Genomic DNA, 27,231 nt, shown 5'->3' on the forward strand with positions numbered 1-27,231 from the left:
AAGGACACAACGGCAGTGACTAGGATGGCAGAAGCGGGAATCGAACCTGCAACCCTCAAGTTACTGGCACGGCCACTCTACCAACCGAGCTATGCCGCCCCATTGTCTAAAAATGCATTTTCCAATCATTTACGTGATATCGTGTATATATACCGGCCAAATTATTTTAACCCAACGCAGCCCCCGGGTAAAAATTTTTTGGGGACCCCTGATATTGAGTATATACAGTACTGTGACAAAGGTCAAGACAGAAACATACTTAACTGTATTAAAATGTAAATTCTCCATCATACACAGTAGTACTGTGTTACTGGTTTAGTGGTATGCCAAAGAAACACGATTAGAGTACAGTGTTTTATTTTGATATATTCAGTGTTACTGTTCAAACTATGTGCAATGTTAACAGTAGCCAAAAATATTAAATATACTAAACGATATGCCTTTTTTAATGAATACTTACGCGTACTTCGCCACTGTATTATAATGTTGGTCATTATAATACAGTGATAATGACCACGTTTTATTCTGAGCTGGTACTCTGATAAACATTTGAGAACCACTGAGAGCAGAAGCCCATCCATCCATCCATTTCCTACCACTTGTCCCTTTTTGGGTCGCAGGGCCAACCATATAGACCAGTGGCTCTCAAATGGGGGTACGCGTACCCCTGGGGATACTTGAAGGTATGCCAAGGGGTACGGGAGACTTTTTAAAAATATTCTAAAAATAGCAACAATTCAAAAATCCTTTATAAATATATTTACTGAATAATACTTTAACAAAATGTGAATGTAAGTTCATAAACTGTGAAATGAAATTCAACAATGCAATATTCAGTGTTGACAGCTAGATTTTTTGTGGCCATGTTCCATACATATTGATGTTAAAGATTTATTTTTTTTGTGAAAAAATGTTTAGAATTAAGTTCATGAATCCAGATGGATCTCTATTACAATCCCCAAAGAGGGCACTTTAAGTTCATGATTACTTCTATGTGTAGAAATATTTATTTATAATTGAATCACTTGTTTATTTTCCAACAAGTTTTTAGTTATTTTTGTATCTTTTTTTCCAAATAGCTCAAGAAAGACCACTACATATGAACAATATTTTGCATTGTTATACAATTTAATAAATCAGAAACTGATGACATAGTGCTGTATTTTACTTCTTTAGCTCTTTTTTTCAACCAAAAATGCTTTGCTCTGATTAGGGTGTACTTGAATTAAAAACATGTTCACAGGGGGTACATCACTGAAAAAAGGTTGAGAACCACTGATATAGACAGACAACATTCACACTCACATTCACACACTAGGGCCAAGTTAGTGTTGCCAATCAAATTATCCCCAGGTGCATGTCTTTGTAGGTGGTAGGAAGCCGGAGTAACCGGAGGGGACCCACGCAGTCACGGGGAGGACATGCACATTCCACACAGAAAGATCCCGAGCCCGGGATTGAACCCAGGACTGCTCAGCAGAAGCCACACAAACAAATCAAGGTTCCAGTTGAGTAATACATGATTTTGTTTTGAGCGACCTCTGCTGGACAAAATTATGCTCTACAATCTACACAGTTTCCAACACTATAAGTGTTGGCTCTAGGTCAGTGGTTCTTAACCTGGGTTCGATCGAACCTTAGGGGTTCGGCAGAGGTCAAGACACACCTGACTCATCGTGTATATAAAAACTTTTCCCTACGGCAACAGCAGAAATCCCACTGATTTGCAGGTGTGTAATTTTTTGTGAGTTCATGCACTGTGTTGGTTGTGTTCTTTGAACAAGGTGAGTTCAGTTCATTTTGTGCACCAGTAAAAAAAAAAAACATGTAACTTTGTCTTGAATTTTTTTTTTCCCGCTAAAAAAGGGTTTGGTGAATATGAAACTGGTGGGGGGCCCTGCGATGAGGTGGCGACTTGTCCAGGGTGTACCCCGCCTTCCGCCCGATTGTAGCTGAGATAGGCGCCAGCGCCCCCCGCGACCCCAAAAGGGAATAAGCGGTAGAAAATGGATGGATGGATGGAAACTGGTGGGGTTCGGTACCTCCAACAAGGTTAAGAACCACTGCCCTAGGTGTACTCTGCCTTCCGCTTGAATGCAGCTGAGATAGGCTCCAGCGACCCCAAAAGGGATAAGCGGTAGAAAATGAATGGATAGATACTTTGTACAATGAAAAATAGATTGTGGCGCAATCTCTTCAATAAATCATAAACGACCTGACTTAATACTTGTAGACAAAAAAAGTACCCACTTTCTTTTGGCTTACTGTGGATGTTAAAGAACTCAAATGTGTGATTCTTCTTCAGTGCAATTCATGATGCCACAGGAGGTCATCATACCCCAGGCAGGGAGTGTAGCTGTGAGTCAACTCAAAGGTATTTGACTTACTTTTGAAGGCTAAAACTTCAAGGCTGATACAACCTTACCTTGGGCATTGTTTCAAACATCACTGAGTTTTAAGAGTTATTCATCTTTGATTTTTCAAATTGATCTGTAGTGCATGGGTTGTGACTGTTACGTTGGACTGGAGCCCATTCCAGCTGTCATTTGGCAATAGGTAGGACAGGGCCTGTCAATCACAGAGCTGACATTAAAACAAGTTGACAACTGTAAATGCTCCAATCAACGCCTTTATTCAATAACCGCAGTCTCCACTAGTGGGCAGTTACAAAAGCAAATGACCGCCAAGGTAGCGAATTATACTGAACAAAAATGTACGTAAACACATTTTTCATGAACTCATAAGATCTAGATCGGTAGGTTGTGCGTTCAAACCCCGGCCAAGTCATACCAACGACTATAAAAATGGGACCCATTACCTCCTTGCTTGGCACTCAGCCTCAAGGGTTGAATTTGTGTGTTAAATCACCAAAAATGGTTCCCGGGCGTGGCCACCGCTGCTGCCCACTGCTCCCCTCACCTCCAAAGAAATGATCAAATCGAGACAATAATTTCGCCACATTTACATCTAACACAATTTTCAAACTCATATGGAAACGGGGTTTGTACATCTCACCTCACAGTTGTGGCATATCGAGATGCTGATTAAACATGATTATTGCGCTGGTGCGCAATAAAAAGCCACTCTGAATTGTGCAGTTTTGCTTTAATGGGGATCTGGGGGTGTCAGAAAAGCAGTCAGTATCTGGTTTGACCATCATTTGCCTCACGCAAAGACTTGATCAGGTTGTTGATTGTGGCCTGAGGAATGTTGATCCACCACTCTTCAATGGCTGTGCGAAGTTGCTGGATACTGGCAGGAACTGGAACATGCTGTCGTATGCTCAATGGGTGACATGTCCGGTGAATATGTTGGTCATGTAAGAACTGGGATGTTTTCAGTTTCCACAAATTGTGTAAAGATCCTGGCAACATGGGGCCGTGAATTGTCATGCTGCAACATGAGGTGATGGTCTCGGGGAATGGCACAACAATGGGCCTCAGAATCTTATCAGTGTCTCTGTACATTCCAAATTCCATCAATAAAATGCACTTGCGTCCGTTGTCCATAACATACGCCTCCCCATACAATAACCCCACACCCACCATGCGCCACTCAATTCACAACATTGACATCAGCAAACCGCTCCCCCACACGACACCACACACGCTGTCTACAATCTGGCCTAAACAGTGAAAACCGGGATTCATCCATGAAGAGAACACCTCTCCAACGTGCCAGACCCCACCGAATGTTGAGTATTTGCCCACACAAGTCACTTACGACGACACACTGCAGTCAGGTCGAGACCATGATGAAGAGAATGCAGATGAGCTCCCCTGAGACATTTTCTCACAGTTTGTGCAGAAATTATTTGGTCATACAAACAAATTGTTGCAGCAAACAATCATGGAGATGCACCTGCTGGATGTGGCGGTCCTGGGCTGGTGTGTTTACATGTGGTCTGCAGTTGTGAGGCTGGTGGGATGTACTGCGAAATTCTCTGAAACACCTTTGGAGACGACTTATGGTAGAGAAATGAACATTCATGGGTAACATTCATGAAAACTGACCGTGCAATCTGTGGCACATTTCAGCGTGGCGTTTTAGTGTGGGCAGCCTTAGGCATAAGTGTGCAATAATTATTCTGTTTAATCAGCATCTGATATGCCACACGTTTGAGGTGGGATAGATTAATTTGGCAAAGAAGAAATGCTCACTAACATTGATTTATAAGATTAGTGAACAATATTTGAGAGGAATAGGCCTTTTGAGTATACCGATATATGGTAAAAGTTTTAGATCTTTGAGTTCAACTCATGAAAAATGGAAGCAAAAACAAAAGTGTTTGTTCAGTGTAATAAAAAATATCTAAAACTGTTGTGAATCTATGGAATATAAAAAAAGTCTTATACTAAAACAAACTACAAAATGCAATTTCGGAAGAAATTATGTCTAAATGCTTAAAAGGGGAACTGCAAAATTTTGGGAAATGTTGTCTATTATTCACAATTTGTATGTAATACAGGCACACGTGTTTTCTTTTTTAATGCATTCCAACCCGTAAATGAATGTTGGCAAAAGTTTGGTAAAAATAGTCAATGAGCGTTGTACTATCCTGCCTTTACAGCACTCCAAAAAACATTCACCTCCATCATCGTTTTGTATACACACTGTAAAGTATACTGTATATGTAATGTAGTAAAAGGCACACTCATAATAACATGTAATATTTAATAAGATAGCTATAAAAATTTACGTGCTGTTTGTTGCTAGCATTTACCTAACTTTAGCGAGGAGCATTTTGAGTTTGGAACGGTTCAAATCGGTTGAGAAATGTGGAAATAAAAACACTTCATAGAGAATAAGCCTTACGGAAATGTGGGAATTCCAGGAAAACTGGGAATTTGTCGGGTATGCAAATATACATAGGCCAATTGTCTTTGGTAATTGGAATGTATTCAAACAGATAAAACAATCACACGATCACAGTTAATCTGTATAGCCCTTAATCACAAATTCCCCTAATCTGAGTTTGAGTTTATTTCGAACATGCAAGCATACAACATGATACATCACAATTTCCAGTTTCTGAACTTGCATCCGGGCAAAGAAAAACCCCAATAGCTCGAGATGGGAAGAAGAAGAAACTTTGGGAAGGAGCTGCAGACTTGGGGACCCACCTCTTGGGTGACCGAGTACCCCAGGAAGAATAGTCTCCACTGCAGTGTAGACTAATGGGTATCCTTAATAAACTAAACTAAACTAAACTAAACTAAACTACAATGGATGCCTCGTGGGTACACTAACTGAATTGTGACATTCATGATAATGTGAGAGTCCAGTCCATCAGGAAGCCAGCAGAGGGTCGTAAGGGTTTTTTTTTTTTTACCATGTAGACAAGTCAACAACGCAGGGACGTTACCTACTAATGCATAAAAGAGCCGTCCAATCTTGGAAAACAGAGAGCTTCTTAAACACTGCTACCTCTCCAGATATTATCATTGGTTCCCGTTTAACCTCTCCATTCAGAAGAGAGTATATCTAAAAGCTGGTTATATATAAATGAGTTTTAAGGTGGGACTTAAATGCTTCTACTGGGGTAGCATTTCTAACAGTTGCCAGAAGGGGATTCCAGAGTACTGGAGCCCAAAGAGAAAACGCTGTAGCGCACGCAGACTATTTTTGGGTTTTGATGGTGGAATGGTTCAAATCGGTTGAAGAATGTGTGAGAAGTAGTCAAAAGAAAATGTGGTAATTCCAGGTCAAAAGTGAATTTTTGGAACCCAAAAAATTGTCAGTTTGAATGTTCAGGACGAGTGGAATAATGTGTTGATGGTGTAATGGTATGAATCGGTGAGGAAATATCAAAGTTTGAAAAATTGCCCATTCATTTTCAATGGGAACATTTTCAGCATTCACAGATTTAACTTTTCACAATTCCTTGGGTATCTAATTTTTTTATGAATCTGTTTTCCCCCATGATTGTTAATTTGGGTACTAAGTCATTTTTTTCTTTGGTATAAACTATTCAATGATTTATTTTAGGATTTAGTTGCGACACCGACTCAACAGCACCTCTGCTCGTTGCAGCGAAGGAGTGCACTGCCGTTTGCCTGAAATGACTGAAGCCATTTGTTCAATAGGCTGAAAGTAACTGCTTCTTGTAGCTAAAAACTGTTGATGAATATTGAAGAAGAGATCAGAAAGTGCAGTGACTCAATCTGAGCTGCATGTTAACATGTGAGAACAAAGACATCATCGAGCACGCTGAGCTCTGAGGAAATGGTGTCATGAATCGTCCCTCTATATCCCCCCAAAAGAATGTCAAAAAGCCAGAAGTGCCGTGTCACACTATGAGGCAGACTTTGGAACATATTTTGACAGTTTTGCCCCTCTAAAGCTTTCTTGCCAGATTGTGGCCCAGATGAACATTTGCGATGTGGTGTCTGCTGGAGTACTTTCCGTCATTCCAGTAGCGTTGCTAACATGTGGGGAGAGGCGAATGACTCTTCTTTTTTCCATCTCCTGCAATAACATGAAAAAGTAACTACTTATTACTCAGTGTTATTTCAGTTTCATGTGGCTCTGCTCATGGGACACATCTTTAGACACGTGCAGCTGAGTCACATTCATGCAATGCAAATATAGCAGGAGGTGGCGACTTGTCCAGGGTGTACTCCGCCTTCTGCCTGATTGTAGCTGAGATAGGCACCAGCGCCCCCCGCGACCCCAAAGGGAATAAGCGGTAGTAAATGGATGGATGGATGGCAAATATAGCAGAAGAAGTTAATGTGTGTTGCGTCTGAAAACGATCTCATCCAAGCAGATCATATTGTCATCACATCTGTGAAATGCTTCTGAACAGTCAAGCTGGAATCGATTTAAAGTTGTGAAAATATACAGTATAGTGATGTATTTTGTAATATTTTGATTTGGTTAGAACAGGGTAGGCAAACTTTTTGACTCTCGCCTTGTGCTGTCCAAACGTTTCTAGAATCAAATCTTTTTTCTGTTAGTGTACATTTTTGGAATAAGAACATTACACAAATGTTATTCATAATATAACTCCAATATAATGACAATTATATTGATACTGTGCTTTTATACATTTTTGGTTTTTGAATTTGTATGTCTTCTATCTTAACGGTTGTAAAATTTTGATTGGGTTGGAGTTGATATATTTTATTTTGTTAGATTGATTAACACTTTGTGATTTTTGTAAAAAACATTTTTTAATACATGTTTGGCCAACACTTAGTGTTTAAGTTGTACGTCAGCAGCCAAGAGGAGCTTTTGTAACCAGTAACTGGTTTCATTTAGGGCTGTCAAATGATTAATTATTTAATCGCAATTAATCGCAGTTTGTTTATAGTTAACTCAATATTAAATGCGATTAATAGCACATAGATATATTTTAATCTTTAGTAAGTGTACCCTAGACATGACCTTTTACCTGTTAGCATGACTTGGCAATTAGTTTACTTTATTGAAATGTTTTTTTAAACGTAATACTTTTTTTTACACCGCTTAACACAAGATGACAATAATGAAATGAATAAATTACCAGCAGTGCGTTAGTGTCTTGCCAGATTTTGTAGGAATACAGAATGTGTATTCCTGCTAGAGAAACAATTGCATTAAGAAGAGAAGCTTTGCCATCTTTTGATACCAGTTTCACACATTAACAACACCAAATGTGGATTGTTACGAATGATTGTCAGAGATGTTTGGTGATATAATCTGTGATATTGCTACTGGGGCAGCGTGGTGCAGATGGTAGTGTGTCCGTGCCAGCAGTTTTAGGGTTCCAGGTTTGATCCCAGCTACAGCTATCCTTATCACGGCTGTTGTGTCTTTGGGAAAGACACTTCATTCTGCTCCCGTCTTCATCACTGTCAGTGCGTGAATGGGTGTGTGAATAGGTGAAAGTGATGTATAATGTAAAGTGCTTTGGGTATCATTCCGGGTATAGGAAATCACTATATAAATACAGACCATTTACCTGAATAAATGCTTCTGATATTCTGTACATTACATGTTGTAAATTGTATATTTTAACCTGCTTTATTTATTAAATTTGTATTATTCTAAGCAGTCTGTTTTTACAGGATATCAGGGTTATAAAATAATATAAATTTTATGTGTATAGATATTTGTCAGAAAACATTTATTTAGGTAGAAATATCACAGATTACATGACAAAACATCTCTGACAAAGCATTATCTTAATGTAAGACGATTTTTCATTTTCTTATGTTAGTTAGACCAAAATCTTAGCATATTTTGCAAGAAATTTGTGTATTGTACATGTTCATCACGACAGGACGTATGGACATCATCAAAGACAACGCTGTAAAAAAAATCTGTAGATCATATGGTAAAAAAATTGGTGGATCAGTCGCTGGAATGCTGAGACAAAAATAACAGTTGGTAGATAACAGTTTTTCAATTTCTAGTAATGCCCTGTGAAAACGACTGTAGAATTCACGGGAAAATGGCAACTCAGTCGCCAGAATTTTACTGTAAAAAAAGCTGTGGTACCGTTTTTCAATTTACAGTTTTAGGATTTCGTTGTACGAGTATAGTTGCGCTTAGCATCCAAAGGATTGTCTATGGTCACCAGTATCGAGAGCAGTGGTTCTCAACCTTTTTTCAGTGATGTACCCCCTGTGAACATTTTTTTAATTCAAATACCCCCTAATCAGAGCAAAGCATTTTTGGTTGAAAAAAAGAGATAAAGAAGTAAAATACAGCACTATGTCATCAGTTTCTTATTTATTAAATTGTATAGCAGTGCAAAATATTGCTCATTTGTAGTGGTCTTTCTTGAACTATTTGGGGAAAAAAAGATATAAAAATAACTAAAAACTTGTTGAAAAATAAACAAGTGATTCAATCATAAATAAAGATTTCTAAACATAGAAGTAATCATCCACTTAAAGTGCCCTCTTTGGGGATTGTAATAGAGATCCATCTGGATTCATGAACTTAATTCTGAATATTTCTTCACAAAAAAAGAAATCTTTAACATCAATATTTATGGAACATGTCCACAAAATATCTAGCTGTCAACACTGAATATTGCATTGTTGTATTTTTTTTCACAGTTTATGAACTTACATTCATATTTTGTTGAAGTATTATTCAATAAATATATTTATAAAGGATTTTTTAATTGTGGCTGTTTTTAGACTATTTTTTTAAAATCCCACTTACCCCCATTTGAGAACCACTGGTCTAGAGAATCGAATACAATGTCCCGACAACGACAGTATAGGGAAAAGAATCAACTTAAATAGTCTTGATTGCAAACAGAAAACAGGTGAGGGGAAATTTTTCGGGACAGAAGTGAAGCAGCCAGGGGAAAACACCAACAAAACCGGATGAGTTGCCAAATTAAAAGCACAGGACAGGAACTAACACAAAACAGAAGAACACTAACAAAACGCAACATTAAGGCACGGCCTGGTGTAACCAGACGTGACAGCCGCCTCAATATTTGAGAAGCTTTATATACATTATGAGTGTGAATGTTGTCTGTCTATCTGTGTTGGTCTTGCGACGAGGTGGCGACTTGTCCGGGATGTACCCCGCCTACCGCCTGAATGCAGCTGAGATATGCTCCAGCGACCCCCCGCGACCCCGAAAGGGATAAGCGGCAGAAAATGGATGGATGTTCGCCGACACCTACCTGAAGGTTTGTGTATCATTGAAGCATTTATAAATATGCTAATACTTTAAGTACCCCTGGCTCTCACAGCCCCTCTGAATGAATATGAAATGTATTTAACTGACCTGTAATCAACTGGGACAAATCCAAGGTGTACAATTGCCTCTTGACCCGAAGTCAGCTGGAATAAGCTGGAGCTCACCCGTGATTCTAATGAGGACAAGCATATAGAAAATAGATTAATTAATGGATTTACTGGATAGATCCTCATCTAATAATAAGAATATATAGGAACTAGGGTTTCGAATCTTTGGGTGTCCCACGATTCGTTCAATATCGATTCTTGGGGTCGCGAATCGATAATATAGCGATTTTTTCGATTCAACGCAATTCTCGATTCAAAAACGGTATTTTTACGATTCAAAACGATTCTGTATTCATTCAATACATAGGATTTCAGCAGGATCCACCCCAGTCTGCTGACATGCTAGCAAAGTAGTAGATTTAAAAAAAAAGCTTTTATAATTGTAAAGTACAATGATTTATCAATTTGTGGACTTGGAGAAGGCATTCGACCGTGTCCCTCGGGAAGTCCTGTGGGGAGTGCTCAGAGAGTATGGGGTATCGGACTGTCTTATTGTGGCGGTCCGCTCCCTGTACGATCAGTGCCAGAGCTTGGTCCGCATTGCCGGCAGTAAGTCGAACACATTTCCAGTGAGGGTTGGACTCCGCCAAGGCTGTCCTTTGTCACCGATTCTGTTCATAACTTTTATGGACAGAATTTCTAGGCGCAGTCAAGGCATTGAGGGGTTCCGGTTTGGTAACCGCAGGATTAGGTCTCTGCTTTTTGCAGATGATGTGGTCCTGATGGCTTCATCTGACCGGGATCTTCAGCTCTCGCTGAATCGGTTCGCAGCCGAGTGTGAAGCGACCGGAATGAGAATCAGCACCTCCAAGTCCGAGTCCATGGTTCTCGCCCGGAAAAGGGTGGAGTGCCATCTCCGGGTTGGGGAGGAGACCCTGCCCCAGGTGGAGGAGTTCAAGTACCTAGGAGTCTTGTTCACGAGTGAGGGAAGAGTGGATCGTGAGATCAACAGGCGGATCGGTGCGGCGTCTTCAGTAATGCGGACGTTGTACCGGTCCGTTGTGGTGAAGAAGGAGCTGAGCCGGAAGGCAAAGCTCTCAATTTACCGGTCGATCTACGTTCCCATCCTCACCTATGGTCATGAGCTTTGGGTCATGACCGAAAGGATAAGATCACGGGTACAAGCGGCCGAAATGAGTTTCCTCCGCCGTGTGGCGGGACTCTCCCTTAGAGATAGGGTGAGAAGCTCTGCCATCCGGGAGGAACTCAAAGTAAAGCCGCTGCTCCTTCACATCGAGAGGAGCCAGATGAGGTGGTTCGGGCATCTGGTCAGGATGCCACCCGAACGCCTCCCTAGGGAGGCGTTTAGGGCACGTCCAACCGGTAGGAGGCCACGGGGAAGACCCAGGACACCCAGGCCAGCCGGGGAACGCCTCGGGATCCCCCGGGAAGAGCTAGACGAAGTGGCTGGGGAGAGGGAAGTCTGGGTTTCCCTGCTTAGGCTGTTGCCCCCGCGACCCGACCTCGGATAAGCGGAAGATGATGGATGGATGGATGGATTTATCAACTGATTGCAATAATGTAAATTTGTTTTAACTATTAAACAAACCAAAAATCTGACTTATTTTATCTTTGTGAAAACATTGGACATTGGCTTGTTGTCAAGCTTATGAGATGCGATGCAAGTGTAAGCCACTGTGACACTATTGTTCTTTTTTATTTTTTATAAATGTCTAATGATAATGTCAATGAGGGATTTTTAGTCATTGCTATGCTGAAATTATAACTAATATTGATACTGTTGTTGATAATATTCACTTTTGTTTCACTACTTTTGGTTTGTTCTGTGTCGTGTTTGTGTCTCTCAATTGCTCTGTGTATTGCAGTTCTGAGTGTTGCTGGGTCAGGTTTGGTTTTGGAATTGGATTGCATTGTTATGGTATTGCTGTGTATTGGTTTGTTGGATTGAATAAAAAAAATTAATAGATTTAAAAAAAAGAAAGGGAATCGTTTCTGAATCGCACAACGTGAGTATCGCAATTCGTATTCAAATCGATTTTTTCCCACACCCCTAATAGGATCCCTTAAACTCCTGAGGGAACTCTCCTGAAGGAATCAATAAAGTACTACCTATCTTAAAGGCCTACTGAAACCCACTACTACCCACCGAGCAGTCTGATAGTTTATACATCAATGATGAAATATTAACATCGCAACACATGCCAATACGGCCTTTTTAGTTTACTAAATTACAATTAAAAATTTCCCGGGAGTTTCGTCTTCGAAACGTCGTGTAATGATGACGTGTACGCAAGACGTCACGGGTTTTTAGGAAGTATGAGCGCTGCGCGCACACACAGTTAAATGTCGTCTGCTTTAACGGCATAATTACACAGTATTTTGGAGATCTGTGTTGCTGAATCTTTTGCAATTTGTTTAATTGATATTGGAGAAGTCACAGTAGAAAGATGGAGTTGGGAAGCTTTAGCCTTTAGCCACACAAACACACGGTGATTCCTTGTTTAAAATTCCTGGAGGTGAAACTTTTCTATGGATCACAGCACGGTCAAGCAAACATGAATCACGACGGAATGTCAACCAGCAGGTTTCGGTGAGAAAATTATGGTTAAAAAGTCAGTTCTTACCGGAGAAAAGCTGAGCTTGTGCCGTCCATAGCTGCCGTCGACTCCCCTGAGACACTGCACGTCAAGACACCCTTCCGACTATCAGGTACTGTTAAACTCACTAATACACTAGCAACACAATAGAAAGATAAGGGATTTCCCAGAAATTAAACAAGTAAATGTGTCTAAAAACATCGGAATCTGTTCCAATGCAATCGCGTTTTTTTTTCCTCGTCCGTCGCTATCAATATCCTCAAACACAAATCTTTCATCCTTGCTCAAATTAATGGGGAAATTGTCGTTTTCTCAGTCCGAATGTGACTTTTTGTTGGAGGCTCCCATTAAAAACAATGTGAGTATGTGAAGACCCATCAAACAAGTGACGTCATCGTCTGCGACTTCCGGTAGAGGCAGGGCATTTCTCTTCGCACCGAAAGTTGCAAACTTTATCGTCGATGTTCTCTACTAAATCCTTTCAGCAAAAATATGGCAATATCGCGAAATGGTGACGTATGGCACATAGAATGGACCTGCTATCCCCGTTTAAATAAGAAAATCTAATTTCAGTAGGCCTTAAAAAACAGTAGGACGCAACACTCCAAAACACCCACGAGTGCTAATTTATGAACCTAAGGTGGAATTTCTCTAAATATCGTGTTCAAAATGCACACGGCTTTGATCGGAGAGCTCTGGAAGGGAGTGGAAGTTCCTGGCCGGAGGATGTGTGGATTGTGTGCGGCCATGATGATGATGCGGAGGCAGCAGGCGGAGTCTGCGGGCTGCAAGCTTCTTTCTGTCTGGCTGCTGTCCTGTCATCGGCCTGGGTGTGGTTTAAGAGTCCGGGTACCGTTAGCAGGAAACCGAGCTTTTGAGCCCATTTTCACTTCGAAGGCGACACAAAAGACAAATATTTCTCACGGAAAGCGGGTTTTCCTTTCTTTCTTCCAGCTAACACAAATACGGTTGGATTCGTTTTAGACCGGAAGCCATTTGACTGGCGCCGTTGTTCTGATGGGAAAAAGTTTTCTGCTCTTTTCGCCTACTGCTCGTCTGTTTTATTAGCGTTTTTCTTGTGTTGTTTTTTTCCCCTACTTTTTGAACCCCAAGCGGACGACTAACAGCAACGATGCCGAAAACGGTAAGCCTCAGAAGCTATTTTTATGACGTAAAATCTGTCTTTGTTGTCCGTATTTTACTCGAATCCCACCGTGATTAGATTTTTTGAAACATCGCATTCAAACAACGCGGATAGTTGCGTCCATTTAGTTAAAATTGTAAATATTTTCAAACTAAAACGCGACGACCCAAGACTTTCCGTTAGGCGAATGCGCGTGCGCGCTCCCGCCTGTGTGCCTGTTAAAATGAGCGCCTTAAATCACGTCGTTCATTGAAGCCTTCAGGCTACTTTTTTTTTATCTCAAGCCTACGTTACTCGTCTCCCGACGGAGGGCATGGCAGGGGTTTTTGTCTTTGAGTGTCTTTGTCTGGGGAGGCGACCCCCACCATCCCAGGGTAGCCATGGAGCTTGTGCTTCCGGAAGCCTCCCCTACAGCCTGGCTGGCTTGTAGCTCGAAGCCGTGATTGGATATGTCATCAACTAGCTGTGTGAGCTCCAGGGGTTCCCGCCAAAAACATTTTCTTATCAGCTCGATATGAACTTTTAGCAACCTCTTAACTGGCATACATGCAAACAATGAAGAGAACCCCTCCTTTTCATTATTGGGGGGTGCACACGCATGCGCACACACTCACACACACCCTCTTTGTTTAATTCACATTGCATCATGTTGGTTCTAAGCATGTTTCACTTATAGTGAATGTGAGTTAAAAGCCTACTGAAACCCACTACTACCCACCACGCAGTCTGATAGTTTATATATCAATGATGAAATATTAACATTGCAACACATGCCAATAGGCCTTTTTACAATTTTAAATTTCGTGGGAGTATGATGACATGTACGCAAGATGTCACAGGTTTTAAGGAAATATGAGCGCTGCACACACACACAGCTAAAAGTCGTCTGCTTTAATGGCATAATTACACAGTATTTTGGAGATCTGTGTTGCTGAATCTTTTGCAATTTGTTCAATTGATATTGGACAAGTCACAGTAGAAAGATGGAGTTGGGAAGCTTTAGCTTTTAGCCACACAAACACACGGCGATTCCTTGTTTAAAATTCCTGGAGGTGAAACTTTTCTATGGATCACAGCACGGTCAAGCAAACATGAATCACGACGGAATGTCAACAAGCAGTTTTGGGTGAGAAAATTGTGGTAAAAAGTCGCTTCTTACCGGGGAAAAGCTGAGCTTGTGCCGTCCATAAAGCTGCCGTCGACTCCCTTGAGACATTGGCGTCAAGACACCCGTGGACGTACACCTCTGACTATCAGGTACTATTTAACTCACTAAAATACTAGCAACACAATAGAAAGATAAGGGATTTCCCAGAATTATCCTTGTAAATGTCTCTAAAACATCGGAATCCGTCCCAATGCAATCGCGTTTTTTTTTTACTTGTTTTTTTTAATCTTTTTTTTTTTCTAGTCCGTCGCTATCAATATCCTCAAACGCAAATCTTTCATCCTCGCTCAAATTAATGGGGAAATTTTCGTTTTCTCGGTCCGAGTAGCACTTGTTGTTGGAGGCTCCCATTAAAATCAATGTGAATATGTGAGGAGCCCCCACACGTGTGACGTCATCGTCTGCGACTTCTGGTAGAGGCAGGGCATTTCTCTTAATACCGAAAGTTGCAAACTTTATCGTGGATGTGCTCTACTAAATCCTTTCAGCAAAAATAGAATGATCAAGTATGACACATAGAATGGACCTGCTATCCCCGTTTAAATAAGAAAATCTAATTTCAGTAGGCCTTTAAACTGTTTCTGGTTGATACAAAACAAAGTGCACTCAATTGTGGTCTGTAGTTGTGTCGTTTACTGACACAGTTGGACAATATAAGAAATGTGACCCTAAGTCACACATGACGAGTGATGCTATTGGTACTTCATGCACTTCCATAAACCCTAATATTTACACCTGCTCAGTAGCCTAGTGGTTAAGAGTGTCCGCCCTGTGATTTGTAGGTCATGATTTCCAACCCCGGCCGAGTCATACCAAAGACTATAAAAATGTGACATATTACCTCCCTGCTTGGCACTCAGCATCAAGGGTTGGAATTGGGGGTTAAATCACCAAAAATGATTCCCGGGCGCGGCCAGTGCTGCTCACTGCTCCCCTCCCAGGGGGTAAGGGTGATGGGTCATATACAGAGGATGCATGTGTGACAACTTTTTAACTTTATTCTAAAACTGCTTTGATGAACGCAGAAATACAATACCATACGAGTGTGTGTTATTAGCTGATTTCCATAAACGTAAACCTACGCAAAGGTACAAGCGGTAGTAAATGGATGGATAAACCTACACATTCTTACAGCATAGAATGGTTGTAAACCATCTAATGGTGCGTTCCATTTACCTCGGAAGTTGGAAGTCAGAGCTGAGAATGTCAAAGCCGAGTTGTGAGCGTTGGAGTTGCAAGGTCGAAAGGAACTCAAAATGGCCACATCCACGAAGTTATTTTTGTGCTTGCCTGAATGTAAACATCCATCCATTGTCTACCGCTTGTACCTCTCAATGTTGCGGCGGCTGCTGGAGCCTATCCCAGCTGCACCTGGGAACATTTTTGCAATTTTCATATACGGTGGAAGAAGAGGAAACCCAGACGCTATTGCTAGCAACGTAGAACTTATAAAACACATGAAATAAATTTAGTTTACGCTACAGTAACGTTACCATATATAAACATTAAACAACACATCGTACATGGCTGATGTAGCGTGACAAAAAAAAATCAGAAGTGCTAAGAACGGATATTATGGAAGCGTATAACATTGTTTGCATCCAAAGCAGCCGTTTTTTAAACTAACTCAAGGGGCGTTCCAGTTAAAATTCCGACTAGGAACTCAGAAGATCCAAGTTCCCAGTACAAATGGAACACACCATAACAATGCTCCTTTATAATTTTCTTGCTTACAAATGCAATCACATTTTTTTTTTCTTTGTGGGAGGTCCAGTAAGGCTAGTTGTCAGGGGTCTTTTTTTTATTTTTTTTTATTTTTTTTACAAATGACTTAAAATAATTCACAAAGTCAACTGCACGCTCATTGCCTTGCATATAATGAAGCCATGTCAATTAATGAATGCGATCACTCCTACCACGAGGTGGTGATAGCCAATTCGTACTGATCAGTGAGGCTCGCTGTATGGCTGGTGAGATTGCATGCGCTTGTAAATCCATATCAGGGCTGCAAGAATGAATTGTTTAGAAAAAAACTTTTATTCATATTTTATTGTTTTGATTAATGGTTTATTGAGTGTATCTAATAAAAATTGATCAAATAGAGTATAGAGAGTCTAGAACTTTGACTACGCGAACAAAGTTTCTGCACGGCTGCTGCAGTTATGCGCACAGTGGAACCCTAAGTGTCTGGAGGCCGTGATCTATGAAGTGGTGGAAAGCAGTTTTTTTTTTTTTTTTTTTTTTTAAAGCACTCAGGTTACAAGTGCAATTTTAATGTTGATGATGTGCATTTATTAGAAAAAGTAATTAAACTTATGACAAGCACAAAACTTGTATTTCAACTATTTCCCTAAAATACGTATTGAGGCTTTAAAGTGTGTTTTATCAGATTACTTGAACAAACTAATTGATAGCTGCTGCTCAATTTTTTTATGATTTTTCCGTGCCGCCCCAACTAACACACAAATTAAAGGAAAAATTCAATCGTAGTATCATCTTTTAAAAAGTACACTTTGAGTCAGGATAATATTAGTTTCTAATACAGATAGCTGTTTTTTTCAAGTTTGGATTCTATAAGTGAGGATTTCCAATTAGGTATTATAAATGAATCTGTTATTTTATTGATGAAACATAAAACTACACAGGGGCATACAGGCTACTACCTACAAATAAAATAAATAATACTTTAAGGAGAATGTTAAACCATTATGAGATGTTGTATTTTATTTCATAAAGTCATAATACGAGAAATGCACAATTTATTGAGAACATTTTTAATATGAAGTTGTTCTAAGGCTAAATGTGCATCATAATTAAAAACGTCATATTTTGTTGTAATTCATGACAATTAAACATCAATAAAATAATTCACTTAACACAATGATTAGTATGAACATTTGAATGTAATTGTTTCTTGTAAGTTAAACAAAATGAAATTGACAAGCCGTAAAAAGGGAGACGGCTTTGTTGTCGCATTTGTTTCTGCGATAGGGGTAGGATGCTACATCAATTTATTAGATTATTTTGGTGTGCAAAGCGTGCCGAGTTTCCACACTGTGAACATGAAGTGGACAGGAAGTGTGCAGACTTTGTAAACAGATTCAGTGCAGCCTCTGGCTAGCAGTAGTCATGGCTAACCATAGTGCTAATAGGAAGCCAAAGCCTGGAAAGCCTCTTCCTTTGTTTAAGTGTTCTGTTTGGAAAAACTTGTTCTTCCTGGCAAAGGAGGTAAACACAAAAGTACAAGTGAATAGGACAGAAAGGAGAAATGCATGCGAGAAGTTAGCATTTTTTGATCAAAGTCAATAACACTGTTTGCACATAAGCCAACCAGTCCTTTTACTATACAGAAAATTATTTAAACTGGTCTTTAAAACTGAAGTATCTTCCAAACTGTTGTTATGGTGTGCCGTAAGAACACAGTTGTATGAACATTTACAGAATTTTGCTTAAAAAGTAAAATCTTGTTAAAGTAATAACTTCTTGTGTAGTCTAGAAAACAGCAAAATAAGGTGTGCCTTTAGACATATGAGATAACAATCAGTATATATCCATGCACTAAATTAGTCAGATTCCTCAAATAGTTCGGCTCTAATTAAGCATTATACAACCCATGGAAACAACTTACTCCGATTGTGTTTGGTTTTTGAAAAGTAAGACTAACACATCTGGATTATGTGTTACTTTCATCAAGGAATCAATAAAATACCGGTACTATCTATATACGCGATTGAAAACCAGATCTCTCGAGTGGGTGTGTGTAAGAGGGAACACTTGGCATGTGCCAGTCTCATTGCGCGAGATATAACCCGCAAGCAGATCCTGTTTTCAAGCAAAAAATAAGCAAAATTTGTAATAAAGAAGAGATTGATTATTTGCTCCACAAACTAAAAGAACACAACATTTGAGAATGCATAGATGGGAGAAAAAAAGAAACTTGAGATTTATTTAAGAAGGTAGCTTCGTAAAATGCCGTCTTAAGTCAGACTCCCGAACAAAATATGAATGAAATGAAAGAGAATGAAGCAGGTATATTAAAGGCAAATAATAGAGCGTACACAAACCTCTTCACGCTGCATTTGTGCACTCTAAATTGATGAACAATACCCCTTTATTCTACACAACTGGCATTATAGTCCAGAACTTTCATTTGGAACAGTATTGGTTGACTCTTTCCATCAATCCACAGAGCCTTATGAATGAACTCAAACTTTTTTGAAAGTTTTTTTTTTTCCATGATTGTCCGCCTGACAATTCCTTTGAAAAAAGTCTCCTGCCTTTATTTACTTCCGACCTGCATCCGCTCCGATACATTCTTGTTTGTAGTGTCATGTTCGTAATAAGATCATTTTTTGATGCTATCTTCTATTAAACATCAGGATAGCCATTAAAGATCATTTGTAATATGTGCCAATATTACAGCAGACATCGGGTACAACAAAGCTACGCTGTTGACTTAAAGGGAGCTGCAGATGCCTGGTGTGATGTCATAGGTCAACCAGAAAAGCAATAATTTTTTTTGCGCTAAAAGGGAATAAACGCCCCTCAGTGTACGAGAGGCACACGGCGTATGGCCAATTGCTCAGTAGCTAGTGTATACAAAAACAAACTATTTGAGAAATTAGACTAATTTAGAGCATGGAAACGTGTAATTTAGTGCATGGAAACGTAGTCTTTGACCTGTGTTGGTTCAAATGTTGAATTTGGCAAAGTAAATTCTATCATTATGTCCAGTATGTTCTACTTGTAAAATGCATGTTTTGAAGTAAAAGCGGAAAAAATTGTAAGGGTCTTCAGTGTGGGTGTTCACTAGATTCTTTTCAAATTCTGTATGTAGGTGACTGTCTTTGTGCCAACAGTCAACACCAAGTGCAGCTAGGATACTTTTAGCCTTCACAACATCGTCTGTTTGGTAAAGTATTCACAGGCTCAAAAAGAGCTTTTACAATCCGTTAACAAGCAATAAGCAACGACATTGTGCTATGCCGCTATATTGTTTGGTTCTTGTTGGAAAAGAGGAAACTCTAAAGGGACAATGAGTGGTCAAGAGGAAGGTCATTGGCCTTAATAATGACAGGAATAATTGAAGAACAATACTTAGGGCTAAAATGTTTTCCCTTTGCAGTGTAATGTGACTGTGTCCTTCTAAAAGATTGCTTATAAGTTTCTGGCAAAACTAAGCAAGCAAATCATATAAAAGAAAGAAGCTGGATAAACCTATTCAGCAACAAAGTTCCCTCTTTGCCCAGTGAAAGTTGTCTTGTGAATATGTGGCCACATCCTCAGTGGGATTGGCTCACAGTTTAACTTTATTGTTTAGTATATATTTGTTCTTTTAGTCAACCCTATCAACCTCCACAGCTATCAAAAGTGACAATTATTCCAAAAGTGGTGCGCATGGTGCTGCTGTCCTGCTGGCAAGTGCTCGAGTTTCTCAAGGAAGCCACGGTGTGACTCAAATGTTCTGCTCTTACATCAGTTCCTTTCTGGTAATTTCCTCGCCTGTAGCCTTATATGGACTTTCACATCATGGTCTAGCTGGTCTCCTCCCTGCTTCCCCCTGCCTACTCCTCACATGCAGTGCACCACTCCAGATTGCACTAAAGCAGTTTATCAGCCTTTAAAGTGCCATTTTATCACTGTGTGGCTATATTTTCGTTGAAACTGTCCCTCTGATTTGTTTTTATAACACTCCACAGAACGAAATAGGATCTTGAACCACAAACTATAGTTATGAAAAAATAGTTGTCTATTATACCATTTTTGCATTACTATCAAAAAGCTTGTTTACTTGGTATCAATGTTACAATTACGCACATCCACTATCGTATGCATTTTTTTTTTTTTTTTTAAAGCTGTAGCGTAACTTACCATTTGAGTCGCAAGACATTGGTGGTTTGCTTGTTAGAAGGACAAATATTGAATAAGTGTGGCTATGGTGATTCGGTGAATGGAAAGACGTGGAGGTATGCTAGCAGGGGATTTAAGGAGGCTGTAGTGCACATAGCCCAGCAGATTAGCAGTTTGTCGCAGTAGACGTGCTGGAAAAAGTGATAGATTTATTTTTTTTACACATATTTCTGATATTTTTTGTCTTTGATTCTCTTTGGATTTCGCAAGACGTTTAAACTTTGGAATGTGAGTACCTTTATATTCATTTTTGACATTTGGGCGCGTCCAATTCTTCACTTTTAAGTTACAATCAAACTGAGGCTGTTTTAAAGATAAGAGCAAGTCTTGAGTTTTTGCCAAATGTTTGTACAGTGAATTATGCACTTGATCTATTGACTCTCCTCACACAAGTATTAGTGAACGTGCTTTCAGTAGTTGAATGAGACTAGGAGACGTGTTGGAGTACAAGCTCTGATGTAGGCTGCGAAAGTGTGACAAATTTTAACCTTCCAACAAAAACAGGACTTGTCTCTTGTCTGGCACTATGTAGTGTACGTCTGAGTATGTATGTGCGCATGTACTGTATGTTATTTAAAGAACAATGGTCATGGGAAAGACCCTTCCTGGCTTTGTAAGAAAGTTCATCCTCCCTTTCATCCCTCTCTCTTCCTGTCTGCCAGTTTGCACTCTTCAACTGAAGGGTTTCTTTAAACGTAATGCTCGGATGCATATAGCACTCAGCTGTAAACACATCTGGACGGCAGACACCCAACAGTACACAGCCACAGGGCGTTTTTGTTTTGGTAACTCCTTAACTTGCTAAATGTAGGTTCAACACAAACCTATTGAAATCATACAAACAATGTTGTGTATTGATCACATACCTTTTGTTACACATTAGGGTTTGTTAGTTTTAGGCCCACATAACAAAACCCTTTATAGAGGGGTAGCACATTTACCACGAAGAAACCCATAATATTTTGTTAAGGATTTAGTTAAGGTTAAGTTGTGGAAAATATTTACTTTCACTTATGACTGTTTTGAGTTATGTCCCAGAATTACAAATTAGAGCTGGGTATGTCTATCGGTTCATTGATGATTATTAATGTCTTTGAGTAATATTGTCTTTAAGCAACTGAAGCAAAATAGACTACACTTTTAGGCTGTAACCAGGAAAGGTGCTGTTGATTCAATCCCACAAACTTCGACCAACAGTATTCTGCTCACTAACAATGTAAATTAAACAGGAGTTAAGGGAGTTAGATAGCAGTGTTTCTCATATATAGATAGAATGTCCCCTTACATTAATATCTTCTTTATTTCTTTGCTGTTAAAGTCACCCTGTTACCAGTCCCGCACTAGCATAATAAATTATATGTTGCCTTTGCGTTAGCCAGTATTATCAATTACGCATCATTTGATTTATCTGTACTGTTTCTGTAATTTTCTAAAAGCCTTAATCTGATTTTCATGACATTCTACTCATTGAATATTGTAAGGTAATTTAGTATGCATAGTGAACCAAGAAATGTAGTTATGTGTTATTTACATTCTTAAAGCACTTCAATAGATTTTAGCTTCCTGTATTTGATCTTAGTTTTCTTCTTTAGTTTCTCGGATGCTAGAGGTTTTGTTGAACTATTTTTTGCGTCACAGATTACTTTAGATTTTAATCTTCCGATATGCCTAGGGATTAGACCATGGCATGATTGCATTGCATTATTTTAAGTAAAATAAAATATGAGATTTCCACCACAATTGTTGAGGGTAGGGATGGGCAATATGGCGTAAAATCTATTTTGTGATATATATTGCAGCCTTCTATGATTACGAGTAATATCATGATTCATTATTTGGCATATGAATGATATGAGGATCGTTTCAAAACCGGTTACAAAGGCTCCTAATTTAGCTGCCGACATAAAATTCCAGTTGTATTATTTTCTCAAAACTATTATTAATCTGCTTGTTAATTTCTGTTGATCCATCTAAACTTCTCTTTAAATGTACTAAGCACTTATTCTTAGTAGGCCTGGGGGGTACATGGCCTATAAATAAAATCTCAAATTTTATATTCAAAAGTTCACATTAAATAAAAACATAGCAATAATTGGAATAAAGACGAGACTGTATATTTACTTCACAAATTAAAAGAACATAACATTTTGAAGTGCATCTATGGGAGAAAACCAAACAGATTTATTTAAAAAGGTAGTGAAGAAAGTCTACAATACCGGCTTCATTCAAACTCCCGACGAGTGAGACGTAAGATAATGAAGCAGGAATTTTACAAGGCAAAAAAGAAAGCGTACACGAACCTTTGCATGCTGCATTTGTGTACTTCAAATTGGTTAGCAATAACTCTAGATTCCACACAACTGGCAAGCTTGTACACAAGAAATTGCAAGTTATTTTGGGCAATCTCCATCTGAAGCAGTCACGAACAGTCTTCTTCTAACCTAAAACTCCTATCAATCCACAAAGCTTATTGAATAAACTTCGAGACATTCCAAAGTTTTCTTTCCATTCTCCGTTCAAAAATTCCTTCAAAACAACTCAAAGTCTCTCCTAACAGTCTTTGCTTCGGACCCGTTCCCTCCAATCCAATAACTCCGAGACCTTCTTGGTAGTAGTGTCATGTTCGTAGCGCAATCTAAGATAATTATTTGATGCAATCTGCTATTTTTAACATTAGCGTAGCCACTAGAGACGTAATATTTGTGCCAATATTACAGCGGACAACAAGCACAGCAAGAACTGGGCTTTAGTGGTAAAGATATCTTAATTTGGTGGGACGTCATAGGTTAACTGGAAAAGCAATACATTTATTCGCGCTGAAAGGAATCAAGCGCTCCCCAGTGTACGGAGGGACATGGTGTATGACCATTAGTCGCATAGGAAAGAGTGCATGGACACTGGGACATCACATTTTGTTGTGAAAATACAGAAAACCGAACTGTATTTGACAAATTAGACTAATTTAATGCATATAAATGTAGTGACTGCATACACTGGTAATGTTGTTGTTTTTCGACCAGATATAATCATTTTCAAAAAGCTAAATTAGGAGCTTTTTCTGCGAGGCATTACTTCTGTCTTGAATCAAATACTTCAGAAAACAAAAATTTAGAATTGCACATTGCATGCAAATAAATAATCAAATAAAAATAGTGCGGACAAATTAAAATAATGTTTCCGGTTGACCTATGGCGTCACCCTAGCCATTTGCAGAACCTTACAACTTGTTTTAACTGGTGTCCGCTGTAATATTGGCACCGATTGCAAATATTATGTCTCTAATGGCTATGTTACCGTTAAATAGCATACTACTTCAAAAAAGTATCTTAAATTGCGCTTCGAATGAAAGACCGAAAGTTTTTTCTAAGGAATTTTGCGACAAAAATCATGGAAACAAAACTTTCAAAATTTTCAAAGTTCATCCTAAAGGCTCTGTGGATCGATGGAAGGAGTTTTAAATCTGAAGGAAAAGACCGTTTGTGCCCCGACTGATATCCAGAGAAATGTAGCTATTGTTCTGGACTATTTTGCCAGTTGTGCGAAAATTTAATCAGTGGACTTGCAGTAATGCAAATAAAATAGGTTTGTGTACAGTTTATAATTTGCCTTTAATATACCTGCTTCATTCTGTTACATCTCATTCCTATTATGTTCGGGAGTCAGAATTCCGCAGAATTGTACATTCCCTTAGCTTCCTTCTTAAATACATCTTTGTTTCTTTTTTTGTACCATAAATACACTTCAAAATGTTGTGTTCTTTTAATTTGTGAAGCAAATAAACAGTGTCCTCTTCATTGCGATTATTGCTATGTATTTATTGAATGGTGTCTGCTTCAGGGGTGTTTCCCGCGCCTTGAGACGGGCCCATGCGCAATATTAATAAGTAAGGGTCCTTTCCTGCCGTACACCCCTTCTCGATAGATCTGGTTTCCAATCCCATAATCTATGTGTGTCAGTCCGACTTTTCAAAAACCGAACACGATTGGATTAAGGTGTTTCTAATGGCTATAGGAGGCTTATTTAGAGCTAAACTATTTGAGAATTTGGACTGATTTATTGCATGGACATATACTGAGTGATCACTCTGTGCATTTCTTTTCTCATCATACATGGTACCTTGTGTAAATGATTCCAATACAGTAAACTACTTTTTAGCTGGAGTTTGTTTTTTGCTATGTTCTTGTTCGCCTCGTAAAAAGTTGTATTTTCCCCACATGTCTCAATGCGTTGTTTTCAGATACTGGAATAAGTTTGTTGTGCTGCTGCCTTTTTTAAACAAACTTTGCGGCGTGCAGTCATTTGTTCCATACCTGTTGCCGCAAATCTTAACCACTGACAACACTTTTCTTTAGAACAAACACCTTGCTCTAGTTGGCGTTAGCATTAGCCAAGTTTTGCTAGGTGTGTGAATCTCCGCTAAGGAAATAAGGGAGAGGGCGGAAGCTAATGAGGGCAAAAAATAAACAGGAGCAAGAGGAGAAAAAAACATAGATTTTTAGTTTTTTAAAATCTTCTGCATTAAAAAGACTTGAATTTATCGATTAACTCGATTTATCGCCCAGGCGTAATTCTTAGTTTTAAATGATACCGCAAATTTGTTCATACTTGACATTTTAGGATCATTAAATAATGCCATTTTTTGATCACCACTGTAATCCCAACAAAACACAGGATAACAGCCCAACAATATTTCTTAATATTAAATTATTTCCTCATTCCTTTTTATTATATACAAAATGCATAATAAAGTCAACAGTACAAAATAACTAAACCAAAGCAGAAACTACAAGGGGCTCCTATTTTACGAGTTCATAAATGACAAAAGTGACAAAAAAAATGTATATATGATGATAAAGAATATCGGCTTAATTACTGTAATATCGACCATATACAGTATTAATAGTACTCTTGGTATTGTTGATGTCTGTATTGTCCCGCCTCCCCTGTTTACATTTAAGAGCTCCTGCTTAGTGCTTTTTTGTAACCTCCCATGATGCGTAGTGTAGCATGTTTAACTATTCCTTGTCCTCCAGCTGTAAAAAAACTGTTTTTTTGTCGCCTTAGAGGTGATGTTAACTTGCGAGCAAGTATGCTACATTGAGGATGCATTTGTGTGCTTGGCATTTGTAGGACACAGCTGGAACGTGTCATCTACATGCATTACTGCGATAGTATTGAAATCTCTATCTTTGGCTAAATGTATGGTATATCTTCGATTGCACGCAACACTAGTTGAGGGCAATGTTCCCTCTAATTTTTAATGTGTGTGAGCAAACGCAAAAACTTGAGCACTCAGTGGAGCACATGTGAGCAATGGCACACCAGCAGCCCACCTGTCTCAAACCTGACTAAATAACAGGTTACACTTCTTATTATTATAAATAAAATGACAGCAGTCATTTCCATGAGATTATTTTCTAAAACAAGTGTTTTGGCCTACTTACAAAGACAATAACAACAAATATTGTTTTTTATGAACTGTGTACTAGTATTGTATGTCTGGTGGGGGTCCTGCTTTGGAAATAATTTGTACCCCTTTCAGATATCGCATTTAGTTGCTATAAAACATTCATATGTTGCACAATGAGATGTAAGCATGGAATCATGTGCACATACATTCCTGTAACTTTGTTTGTAAAATATATATTTATTAGTTTTTCTTTAATATAATAACTTAATTTCATGATTAATATTTAAAAATGAAGATTATCAATCAATTACGGTAGAATAAGCACACATTTGATTGGTAGATCATTGTGGAATTACACATTTTGTGTGATGTTGGAGTTGTCCGACTTTTTGTGTGGCTGTAAACGCGTCACGGGCTAAGTGCCTTATGTGCATGTGTTGGCGCAAGTGAGCGAGCGACTGCTGTTGATATGACAAAGTTGGTTTTAAATCTGAAGGAAAAGACCGTTTGTGCCCCTACTCATATCCAGAGGAATGTAGCTATTGTTCTGGAATATTTTGCCAGTTGTGCAAAAAGTGAATCAGTGGGCTTGCAGAAATGCAAATAAAATAGGTTTGTGTACAGTTTATAATTTGCCTTTAACATACCTGCTTCATTCGGTTACATCTCATTCGTATTTTGTTCGGGAGTCAGAATTACGCCAGAATTGTACAATCCCTTATCTTCCTTCTTAAACAAATCTTTGTTTCTTGTTGGTTTTAATTTGATTTTTACGGCAAAAAATGACCAGTATTGCTAAATAGAAACTTTTTTTTTACCAATGTTTTGGTCATGTGTTTCTGGCCAACTATAAAGAATTTTGCTCAATAAAGTGATCGATGGAGTTCATGTCCTCCTTAAAACGTCTTGACAGACATTACAATAATTGAACAATGATGACAAAAACTGTTGTATGTGTTCTATCTGTTGTGGCCGCGTTTCATCAGTTACTTTGAAAATTGTTATGCGCTTTTTTTTATTTTTTTAAATTTTGTGCGTGGCACAGATTTGCCGTGCACAGAGGACGCGTGTGCTATGTTGGACTTGTGAATGACGCAGATGACATAATTTACACACTAAATCAGGGGTGTCCAAACTACGGCCCGCCAAAGTCGTCAGTGCAGCCGGCAAGATATAAGTTTAACAAAAAGGTTGGCCCGCGGTGTATTTTTGCCAAAATTTTTACTCCTACGAATTACCTTGGTAGGCTATTGGAAACATTTTGCTGTCCTCGCGTGGAGGTC

The 27,231-nt window shown here is 39.0% G+C and overlaps 1 protein-coding gene and 1 long non-coding RNA gene across 3 annotated transcripts in view; one reads left to right on the forward strand and one right to left on the reverse strand.

The window, feature by feature from the left end:
* Nucleotides 1-4,621: 4,621 nt before the first annotated feature.
* LOC133550655 (uncharacterized) lies at nucleotides 4,622-13,933 on the reverse strand. Its single transcript, XR_009806357.1, has 3 exons — nucleotides 12,344-13,933; nucleotides 9,739-9,823; nucleotides 4,622-6,468 (listed from the first exon to the last, which is right to left on the reverse strand). It is a non-coding gene; the product is annotated as an uncharacterized LOC133550655 (long non-coding RNA).
* Nucleotides 13,109-27,231, forward strand: part of LOC133550654 (moesin-like) — a 41,138-nt gene continuing 27,015 nt past the window's right edge. The window contains exon 1 of one of the 2 annotated variants that reach the window (XM_061896582.1): nucleotides 13,109-13,460. In XM_061896582.1, coding sequence (XP_061752566.1) covers nucleotides 13,449-13,460 — 12 coding nt within the window. In that variant the 5' untranslated portion in view covers nucleotides 13,109-13,448. Of the gene's footprint in view, nucleotides 13,461-14,693; nucleotides 14,718-27,231 lie in introns of those variants that run through there. The other variant, XM_061896584.1, reaches the window with a different exon arrangement.

Source organism: Nerophis ophidion, linkage group LG04 (assembly GCF_033978795.1).
Source record: "Nerophis ophidion isolate RoL-2023_Sa linkage group LG04, RoL_Noph_v1.0, whole genome shotgun sequence".
NCBI lineage: Eukaryota > Metazoa > Chordata > Actinopteri > Syngnathiformes > Syngnathidae > Nerophis > Nerophis ophidion.